The sequence below is a fragment of the Onychomys torridus genome, chromosome 23 (assembly GCF_903995425.1).
Source record: "Onychomys torridus chromosome 23, mOncTor1.1, whole genome shotgun sequence".
Classification (NCBI taxonomy): domain Eukaryota; kingdom Metazoa; phylum Chordata; class Mammalia; order Rodentia; family Cricetidae; genus Onychomys; species Onychomys torridus.
The window spans coordinates 6251559-6262974 of NC_050465.1; the positions used below are offsets into that span (position 1 = coordinate 6251559).

Consider the following 11416-nt stretch of genomic DNA (forward strand, 5'->3'; position numbering starts at 1 on the left):
GCATAATAGGTGTAGGTGAGGGTCTCAGGCTGCCAGGTGCATTGTTAGAAGAGGGCTGTGTGCATGGCCCAAGCCAAGAAGAGTTTCAGCTTTGAAATTTCCTCGGCTTGTAACACCTTAGCTTGCATGCGTTCTCAAAACACATGGAGATCCAATGGTTTCATTATTCTCCCACTGTAACTGTGGGTATGAAAGATGCATTCCCGCTGTCATCTTCAAGAGCAGAAGACCCGAGCCGCAGCCAGCCCCTCCCAACCGGAATGGTCCGGCTCAGAAAGCCGGTTCTGTCAAACCTGGGGCGGGTCCTCCAGAGCACCGAGATTGCGGGCTAGAGCGCTCGCCGCCCGGTTCTTTCCGCCACGGCGTCGCTCAGGAAATGACGACACGTCCGCGCAAGCGTACTGAGTGGCACCAGCTTTTACGTCATCGCGGGCGCGACGCCCCGAGGGCCAGCTTGGGCTTTGGTCTGGCGGGGCGGTGGCGGCGAGAGCGGCCGGGAAGATGCCAGTGGCGGTGATGGCGGACAGCGCCTTCAGTTTCAGAAAGCTGCTGGATCAGTGCGAGAACCAGGAGCTTGAGGTAGCGCGGCAGGGTGGGGCGGTCGAGTGGGCGCCGTCTCCAGGGTAACGGGCCGGGCCGCGGCCTGCTGGGAGCATATCCCCGATTCATCACGCCCCAGTGCCTGGCCGTAGTCGGGAGACGCTTCCATTTATAATGTTAAGATTAAAAAGTTCACTAGGTTGGCTGGGTGCAGTGGCATGGGAATCTCATGGAGCACACGTGAGGCGGAGGCAGGAGGATTGCCGGTAAGTTCGAGGCCAGCCTGGGCTACGTAAAGTCAAAACAACAAAAGAAATGGGGTGGGGGGGGGAGATTCCCCGACTAAAGAAGACAGCAGCAGCTTGTTGATAAGCACTTAGCCGACCTTTGCTGAATGGATTAAGATTGAGGAAAGACAGGTCTCTATAACTGCTTGATGGTTCTTAGCTTTCTTGGATAGCCTTTTTTATAACGGGCTTATTATAATTATAATGCTTTATAATGTTTATAAAACACAGTGTTTTAAGAACCTTCGGAAGTATTTACTACAATATTGAATTTGTTTGTTTGTTTGTTTTAAGTTTAACACCCTCTGAGGTGAAGACACTTAAATATTTGTGTATTTCTAAAGAAACTAATACCCCATTGAAGGTAGATGACACTGGACAACACATCTAAACTCACTCCTGGGATTTGAATCCTTGATACTCACCTAAGCTTTTTCTGCATCTGTAGTAGTACTGGGAAGGGGGCTTAGTTTTTTCATTTGAATTTTCTCTTTCTGAAAGTGTATTAGGAAATGAGGGTTTTTTTTGTTTTTCCTCTTTTTGTCCCTGTAGGCTCCTGGAGGAATTGCCACACCGCCAGTATATGGTCAACTTTTAGCTTTGTATTTGCTCCAGAATGACATGTAAGTAGTACCTTTTACCTAAATTGAAAGAGCAGCAGCTTGCTCGAGATTATTCGAAAGTACATATGGCACCTAGGTGTCTTTTATCATAATCCTGTTATATGTTTCCTATTCAGTCATAATAATAATTAGGCTCAAGTTTTTTGGTGTGTGTGTGTGTGTGTGTGTGTGTGTGTGTGTGTGTTTATAAAAAAAAAAAAAAAAAAAAACATGGTAAGTTCTTGAGAAAAAAACTAGTATCAGGAGTCATTGACCTGTCTGTCCTCTTTTGTCTGAAGGCACATACCGTTAATCCCAGCACTCAGAAGGCAGAGACAGGCGGATCCTTGAGTTCAAGGCCAGCCTGGTCGACAGAGTGAGATCAGGATAGTCAGGACTACTGCACAGAGAAGCCCTGTCTTCAAAAACCAAACACCAAACCAAAACAAACAAAAGATCAGAAACTTCTGTTATTCTCAGTAGAAGAAAAGAAGCTGAAAGGGAACACTGGGAAAGCCAGGAGGCCTTGGGCGTATTAGTTTTCCTGGGTGGGAAGCAGAAGGCATGGGTGTGCTAGAGAATAGAAGGCTCCTGTGGCTCCAAACCCTTGGTGGAATTTTTACGGAAACTAAACTGAGATTGTTCAGTATGCACAGAGAAGTTATTTCTGTTTTGTGACCACGTTTTAACCCCTTAAGCCCTGTGCCCACTAGAAGGGCCCTAATTATAACAGCACTGTGAGCACAAGTATTGTGAGGCACGTCAAAGCCTTTAAGTGGATACATTATTTATAGCTGAGTGCTGTACCGTAAGTTTTATGGAATCTGTGGTTTGAATGTCTTGCTGTAGTATAGGATATGGATTGTTTGTTTGGTTGGTTGGTTTGTTTTGAGCTGAGGATCGAACCCAGGGCCTTGCGGTTGCTAGGCAAGTGCTCTACCACTGAGCTAATTCCCCAACCCTGGATCTGGATTGTTAATTTTAAAAGTCAGCAAAAAATAAGAAAGGTTGCCTTGGAAGGGGTTATTTCATACTCTCCTCCCCTCTCCTCCCCGCCCCCCCCCAAAACTGCTTTTCCTCAGAACAAATTCATATAAAACTGAATTGTCCTGTGAAGTATATTAGTGGGTGTTCTTTCATGTGCTTACATTAGAACCTTAGTCGTTCCGTGTACTGACTAAGATGACTTGTTTTTAATTGATCTCTGTAAATTAGGAATAATGCAAGATATCTTTGGAAGAGGATACCACCTGCTATAAAGTCTGTAAGTATTCCACAGCATTCCATGTTGCTTTAAAAGTACTGACCTTGGCTTAAATGATACCCCCAGTTCCTCTTTTCTTTCCCATACATATCACAGAAACTGTAGTTAATCGAATCTTAAAGTTAGAAACCTTCAGGTTTCTCTGACAGGGTGGTTCAGAAATTTTGTTCGTATACTGATGAGATTTCCTGAGGTCTGCCTTGCTATGCAGTTGGCCAGGTCACAGCTGAGCAGTTTAGATGCAGGGATGGGGATTGCAGAAGACTATGTGGTTTTCTGCAATGATGGCTGTTTGAAAACTGGGATTGTGTACATGGACATTCACTGCATTAAGATGACTTCATTAATTAAATGTCTTACTTGGGATGGGAGAGTAAATGCAATAACTTTAGAATAAAGTTTCTTGCCAAGTAGAACAAAGTAAGATTTTATTTCACTTTCCTTCCTTTCCCTGAACTTCTGTTGGTAAGTGTGAAACATGAGTCAGGAGTGGCACATGGTGTGGATGGGAACAGCCGAGATGATATGAATGGGAACTCGGCACATAGGCTCTGAAGTTGACACTGCTTGTTAACCAGTTTTCTGCTAGTTTATCCTAACTAAATAAATGCCAGCATCGTAGGTTCAAGTAGTAGTGCTTAGGATAATTGATCCCCACACTTCATTCTGAAACATTTTTTTACTTTCTTATGCTTTATGATTGTGGTAAAAACATTAATTATATAAATTGTTGTCATTACTGCTCACAGAGTTTTGGAATCAGGCAGATCCAACCTTTGGACATTGTAGAACTGTTTATCACCTGCAGAGTTCATAGTCTGGAACTGGACATGCAAGTTACCAAAAAGAAAAGGGTTCACAGTTTATATCCGTTCTCGGCCCTGTTAGAAGAGTAATTGCACTCCTAAAACCAGTAGTGTGTGTTTTAATGATATAGCTAACAAATTTTGTGTCATTTCTGAGATTTTGTTTGAAGATACAGTCTTACTAATTCTACAGTGAATTTCTTCATAGGCAACAATTTTTATTGCAGGCAAATTCTGAACTCGGGGGAATTTGGTCAGTTGGACAGCGAATCTGGCAGAGAGATTTCCCAGGGATCTATACCACCATCAACGCCCACCAGTGGTCAGAGACCGTGCAGCCAATCATGGAAGCCCTTAGAGGTAGTGTTTCTTTGTGGTTCAAAATTGTGTTGCACTAAGCCTGTCCTTGGAGCCCTTAGAGGTATAGCTGTGCTGTGTTGATGTGTACTTTAGAAGCGGACAGTTCTGATTTGTTGGTGCCTTTCGGACTTGATGTAGATCTGTGCTAATTGTGATTTTGCATCTCATTGCTGGGGACACTAGGGAACATGGTGGGAGCGGGAACAGAGGGTGTCACTGTTGATTCCAGATCCCAGTTACTCCATTGGTAATATCTTTTATCCTCTTCATCATCATTTTTGTGGGGACAGGAAGGTTATGACAGGGTCCTCGCTGTATAGCCCATTCTGTCCTTTACTTCTTGGGTTACTTGTGTGTACCACACATGTGGCCTTGTGAAAGGTTCTTTGCTGTTAAAATGAAACTTGGCAATAACTAAAGTTCATGGTATGGGTAGGTCAAGATTGTTTTTAGGTCTGTGTATTTTCAAATACACAGACTTTGGACTTTGTTAACCTTGGCTTTGCTGGATGTTGTGTACCCTGTACACATCTTGTAAAAGGAACAAGCTCAGAGTCTAGGGGCCCAGTTTGGAAGATTAGAGGCCTGGCATGATGTGGCACTGCCACATAGTAGCTCTGTCCCTGCCTCCCTCCCTCACACTCCCCTGCATGTGCTTCCAGTCTCTCTGGGTCACTCTCTCATGTTCTTTTTATTGACTTTAGGGGTATGTATGATTGTGTGCGCGTGCGCGCGTGCGCGCGTGAGCACACACTTGCATAGGCCAGTAGCATTGGATCCTCTGAGGTAAACTCACTGGCATTTCTGAGCCACCAAGCATGGAAGCTGGGAGCCAGACTTGGGTCTTAGAAGAGCAGCACACATCCAGACTCTTAGCCGCTGAGCTGTCTTTCCAGCCCCATCACACACATCTGTACAGTGTCTTCTCTTACATTGTTGCACTCTTCCTCATTTCTGTAGTCACTACCTGCCTTTAGTGTGTTCTTTCCACTGGTGAGCAGGTCCTCATCAGTGGGTAAGGCATGGGTGGACCAGGGAGCAGAGAGCAAGGATCGCTACACCAATCGACTCTGCGTAGTACCAGGAGCAGCACACAACAGACCAGTGTAAAGGACGAAGCAGGAAATAGCTGCTTTGAATAAGCATGCACCAAATTTCAAGGTAGACACGGGCAGGGGGAGGAGTGTGGAATAAGGTCACATGATTGCAGTGGGCTGCTTGAAAGCTTGTATGGAACCAGCCCTGGGAGGAGTCACAGGAGGCTAGGGCTGACAGGCAGGACCTGGGGAGGGGGGCCCTACTCATCCAGTGAGTGTTGTGTGTATTTTATTCTTTCTAGTACTACCTCACACTGGATTCTCCGTGAAATTAAGAGTTTCTTCCAGCCCACAGCCAGCCATTCTGTCTAGTGTAGCATGCTGGAGTTTGATCTCTGGAGCCAGGCTTTTGAGTTTTCATTTTGGCACATTTGCCCCCTGGCCTTTACTTCCTTGCTATGAAACAAAATTGAAGAGTTGACTTGTAAACATTGTTCTATTCTGTCCAAGATGATTTTCTTGAGACTTAACAAATCCCCAGATCCCTAAATGGCACATCCCACCCTTTCTCTGTAAAATGCCTGCCTGGTAAGGGCAGTCTCAAAACAGATTGGAATTGCTGCAGATTTGATGTTTTGCTTTTCAATGTATTGTAAATTTGTTTTCTAGTTAAGAACAGCCACAGCCTCACCTGTTAAAGGTCCCACAACTTCCCCAAACAGCACCACTAGCCGAGGCCAAGAGCTCAAACACAGACCTGTGGGGACAGAGTGAATTCAAACCATGGCACCTGATTCAGTTCAGTCGGAGCCACTCTGTTCTCTTAGAAAAATCAGAGACGTTTTGGTTGAAGAACCTGGTGGGAGGGCTGTTTGTTACAGCAAGCCAGAAAGGGCTGGCAAAGTATGAGGGAGTAGTTGTTCCTAACAGCCACCTGACCCAAAGTCTGAGGGCATGGGAGGAGGGGCCAGTATTACTGGACTCTAGAACGGGACTGATTCCAGAGCTGTGGGGGGTATCAGTAGAGCAAGTTGGGGAGCAATGTGTGGCTGCTGCTTAGCACTGGAACACAGAGCTTTTATTTCTGCATCCATTGTCAGCCTACTCCTGCCCCTGTGAATGTTCTTCCGTTCTTGTTAGCCCTCTCTGCCTCTCCACAAGCCTGCTGCTTTTCTCTTCCATTCTCGTTCGGCTCTGTCTCTTACCTACTCCAGAAATCTGACCAGACTATTTGAACTAGAGACAGTGATTTTTAAAATGGTGGGAGAGGGTTATGGTGCACACTTCCTGCTGCATGGATGTTCCTGCCGTGGCTGCCTTGGTTCTTTCCCACTGAACGTCTGTCTCCTTCCTAGGGAGATTTCCGTACTGGTCTGCTGGGGGTTGGTAGACTCAAGCAGGGAGCAAGTCTAAAGACAGGAGGAGTGGTGGAGCAGCCTCCGTGGGAAAGGAAGGGGTGCAGCTTAGTGTCACCGTGTTTGTGTGGGGAGACTGTGTACCGTAATGGGCATGGGGTGGGCAGAGGGTTCTCTCCTTCCATCTTGACATGGGTACTGGGGGACAAACTCAGGTCTCCAGGCTTGGGTAGCAAGCGCCTTTACCACTGAGCCATTTCCAGGCCCATTGGGTCTGCAGTTTCCATCCTGAGAAAGCCTGTGACTGAAGGCATGCCCCATTCTGGTTACTGTCAGCAAGCCCATGTTCACAGGAGTACTGGGAGAGGGGTTGTTTCAGGCTGTTAAACATGGGGCCAGAGCCCAGGAGCGGAATGTGAAGAGTAGTCTGGGTCAGGGACTAGTTTGGAGCAAAAGGTGCCTGAAGGGACCTGCCCTGCTTGGTGGACATTGTAGAGGGAGGTTCAGTGTGGTGTGTGGTAGGGGATTGATTTTATATGTCCAGTTGCCTCACCTGTGGACTATAAAATCTGAATATTTATTAAGCAGGTTGGCAGCCTTCTGGAGGAGCCTTGTATTACCAAAAGGGCACTGTTCAGGAAGACTGGCTGGGTTGGATGGGGCATTCCTCTCATTCTGGAATTTCTTAATGTAGGAATATGAGCATAAGGAAATGTGAAAGCTATTTCCAGGAAGAGTTCTTGTGCTGGGGCCTGGCAGCACCTTCTCTTGAGAGTCAGGCCTTGAGTTTGGGGGTTCAGGGTCCTGACTTGATGCACACTTGGAAGTTAGGGACAGGTGCTAGGGATAAGGTTTGTGCTCCTACACTGGGGAGTCCTGTATTGGAGACCCTTCCGAGAGGGGCAGCTGTAGTCTCCTCCATTCTGCTAGTGTTTTCAAGTGAAATGGAGCCAAGGAAATTTAAAATGTCTGTCTCTAAAGTCGCCAGCATTTGCTTCTTTCAGGTTGGGGTCTTGTGGGTCCTGCTTTCCTTCCTGTAGCCTTTGTTCACGCCTGATGTGAGGAATGTGTGTGCTCACTAGAGCCTTCTGAGCAGGCAGTGTCCACTCCTTGGGTGGCTCTAGTCTCACCTGTAAAGAAAAACTGGATGACAGCTGTCTTTACGAGTCCTGATCTCTTGGTTCCTGCCGCCAACCCTCCCCACCCACAATAGATGCCACGAGGAGACGCGCGTTCGCCCTGGTCTCTCAGGCCTACACCTCCATAGTCGCCGATGACTTCGCAGCCTTTGTCGGGCTTCCTGTGGAAGAAGCAGTGAAAGGTACTGGAGCTTGTTGTTCTTACGGGGAACAGAAGTTGCAGAAATCATGGGTTCGCTGTTGCTCCTCTGGAACTCCAGGAGAAGGATTTTGGAATTTAGGTGGTGGGTTTTCTTTAGAAAGTGATACAAACCCGCCCCACACAGCACCTCCATGTAGCGCCTGTAACAAGCGCAGGAGTGTCCCTGTGACAGTTGTGTAGATCTGCACAGCTGCTTTAGAAAGCATTTCTCGACTGACCGAAGTGCCCAGGTTTACCCTTACCTCCTCAGAAAGACGTCCTGTCTCCACACTACATTTTGGTTCATTTCCCCAGTGCCTTGGCCATCCCCAAGTGCCTGTTGCCACTCTTCCCTACTGTTAGAACTCTGCGTGTACTTGGTTACATTGTTCTACAGTGATTGACAGTTTTGATTCTCCAACTGAGATGAGAGACCATCACATGTCGTTTATTATTCTTAAGTTCCCAGAGCCTAGGACAACTTCAGGCTCACAAGACAGCGGGGGCTGGAAGCTGTGGTGTGGGTGGGGGGGTTTTGTGGGCAGTTGGTTGTGGTATGGGGCTCTCGCACCTGCCTTATTAGTCATTATTACTACAGAATGCTACGAGGGATGGCCTAGAAGTTTCTTCTGTCTGTTTGGAATTAGACTAATTAGGTCATTACTACAGAAGACTGAGCATTTGTCAGTGATTATACTAGTCCAGACTAAAGTGAGGCTTTCAGTATGTTCAGGATATTTCCAAAATAAGTTTATACAACCCTGTTGTAGCCTTCTGACTACATAACACCTGAGTAGGGCATGTAGCGCAGTGACGGATTGGCAGTGTGGGTCAGGCTGGCACGTGTGCTCTCCTTCATCTGTGTGTGAACTCTGCACTTTCAGGTGTGTTGGAACAGGGATGGCAAGCTGACTCTGCCACAAGAATGGTTCTTCCCAGGAAGCCAGGTAGGTGGGTCCTCAGAGACAAATGACGTCAGAGCAGAGTGACTTTGAAGGTCACCTACTTGAGACTTTCCCTTCTGGGCAGTCCCCTGCCCTGCCCCGCTGCATCCCTGCCCTTTGTCTCACCTCAGGAGAAAGCCCTGTTCATTCCTGTGTGCTTTTCCTCCTGCGTACAGGAGTGTCCTTTTCCAGGGAGTCTTTAGAACAGGGTGTCCTGCCCTCTTTATAATCCTCCTGCATCAGTGCTACTTCCCTTCACCCGCCCTGGGCACCTAGTGTTAAGACAGAAGTCAGTGCGCAGCCCCAGGTTGTAGATTGACGGAGTCTGAAGACAAAGTGTCTAAGATGGTCACAGTCGTATCTCCGTCTGAGACCAAGTGTTTATAGTGGGGTGAGCGTCACAGTCCTGGCATGGCTTCCGTTGGTCATCTCTAACTCTTTCTCTTTTGGTGTTTAGCCTCAGGAGCCCTGGATGTTTCCTTGAACAGGTTTATTCCCTTATCAGGTACGTGTTTTCACATGGACATTTTAAGTGTTGCATCATTTGCTGATGTGTTTTCTGTAGCGTGTAGAGGTAAATTCTGCAAATGTGTGGGAAACCACAGGCTTCCATGTAGCTAAGCTGGAGTGGTGGCACCTGATAGCCCAGCCTAGAACTACCTGCCATCATGCCAGGGCCTCTTGGGGTTCTGGAATGTCCTCAGAAGGCTCCACAGCCTGGCGTGCCAAAGTCAACGTTAGCATGTAAATCCTGAGGTTGGATCCTTGGTTCCTGTACGCTTGCTTGTTGACAGTGCAGTGTTCTGCTTGGACCAGACACATGAGGTGTACGTGGGAGTTGTTCTTTACCCTGTTCCCACTGTGGGGGCTTGTCCAGGTAGAGCTGTAGTCTGAAGAGATGATGTACACGAGACATGTTTGAGTCTCTACATAGCCTGCCACAGCAACAGCAGTTACTCTGAGGCATGTCCCTTTGAGACAACCAGGCTGATAAAATGGAGACTTTCTTGTCTGAAGCAAAACCATCCAGGCCTCTGGCAGGCATGATTTTTGTCTAAATCAGGTAGCACAAGAAAGTTCCCTTGTTAAAGTCCTCCACAGGCTAGTGGCGGGGTAGGTGCTCTGTAATACCACTGGCTAACTTAGAGTGTGCTTCCTTCATTATCACACAGAGCCTGCCCCAGTTCCGCCAATCCCCAACGAGCAGCAGCTCGCCAGGCTGACTGACTACGTGGCTTTCCTGGAGAACTGATAGATCACTCTGAGTTCAAGGTCCACCTTCAGACCCTGTCACTGGCAGACAGATGTGGAGTTTTATTCTGAGTTCACTGAACAGGGTGAGCACCTCGATGTCCTTTGGGTGTGATCAAATGCACATAGAAGATGAAGCGGATTGCACAGTGCCTCCTCAGACACTGGGCTGACTGTCCTCGGAGCAGTTCGCAATTGGTCGGAGCCAGCAGTATTATGCAGCCAGCCCCAGTGACTCAGACTCTGAACACAAGCTGTCCTGCTTCAGGCAGCAGAGAGGGCGCGGTGGCACACACCACACTCTTGGATACCATTGGCCTCTAGCTGTAGTGATGGGCTTGGGGTTTGAGGAGGACTGTCCCCAGGCAGTGCCCAACCCACATTGTCACTCACACTCCAGAGAATGTGCTCGTTCTTCCCACCCCAGAACAAGGAATCACTGATGTAGACTCAGAGCTAAGGGTGGTGAGACCATCTCCCGGTGAGGAGCTCGTCAATGCCACATTTTTCCCAATATGTGCAAGCATCCATTGCATGAGTGGACAGTGAGATGGCAGCGTTTGTGTCCTGTGAAACTCAAGTGCGATGACGTGTCTCCTTTCAGAGGAGGGGGAGGGGCCTGGAGTGCTGTGTGTGCTGAAGGAAGCTCTGAGCGAGGGGACAGCCCATGCTGCCCTCCTGCTGCCAGTCCCCATCCTGTGTAGAAATGCTGGCTGCATCTATGTTTGTTCCGCCCTTGATGATTTGAGGTGGTTGATACAGCCCTGGTTCATTTAGTCTGCATTTGTTCAATAAATATTTAATTGAATTCTTAAAACTCTTTCATTTATAACTTTGTCCTTGTCTCAAAAATATTTTTTAAGAGGTAAAACCTTTTTCCCTTTTTTTATTATTTGGGAATTTCATACATGCATATAATGTGTTTACTTCAAGTTCATCCTCTTTTTTCTTCTGGTTCTTCCCTAGAGCAGTGGTTCCCAACTTTCCTAACAATGCGACCTTTAGTACTGCTCCTCCTGTTGTGGTGACCCCCAACCATACAATTATTTTTGTTGCTACCTCATAATTGTGATTTTGCTACTGTTATGAATTGTAATATAAAAACCTAGCATTTCCAATGGTTTTAGGTGACCCCTGTGATGGGTCATTTGAACCCGAGTCCGCGACCCACAGATTGAAAACCACTGCCCTAGAATTTCTTAATTAAAATGACTCCAGTGAGTTACATAGTTCCTGTTTTCATTGGTTCTCTAGAAATCATCTCTGGAAATACAATTTTTTAAAATCATTTGGAAATTTTTTTTTAATTAATTTATTTTGTATACAGTATTCTGCCTGCATATATTCCTTCAGGCCAGAAGAGGGCACCAGATCTCATTATAGATGGTTGTGAGCCACCATGTGGTTGCTGGGAATTGAACTCAGGACCTCAGGAAGAGCAGCCAGTGTTCTTAACATCTGAGCCGTCTCTCCAGCCCCTGGAAATATTTTTTAAATTTCCATTTTATTTAACCCAGGGAAATCATGTTAAAATGTTGACCAGTTGAGGAAGTGAAGACGGCGGAAGTCAGCATGTTGAGAATAAGGGTAATAATACCAGCGGTGTAGACACCAGGCACAAAGTCTAAATGGATGGATGGATGGCTCCTG

At 47.0% G+C, this 11416-nt stretch overlaps 1 protein-coding gene across 1 annotated transcript; it reads left to right on the forward strand.

Moving 5' to 3' along the window:
- Window positions 1-411: 411 nt before the first annotated feature.
- On the forward strand, window positions 412-10595 carry Cops8 (COP9 signalosome subunit 8). Its single transcript, XM_036173590.1, has 8 exons — window positions 412-579; window positions 1380-1450; window positions 2645-2693; window positions 3727-3859; window positions 7465-7572; window positions 8456-8518; window positions 8973-9020; window positions 9688-10595. The coding sequence occupies exons 1-8, from the start codon at window positions 502-504 to the stop codon at window positions 9765-9767; spliced, it is 630 nt and encodes a 209-aa protein (XP_036029483.1). The 5' UTR covers window positions 412-501; the 3' UTR covers window positions 9768-10595.
- Window positions 10596-11416: the final 821 nt, after the last annotated feature.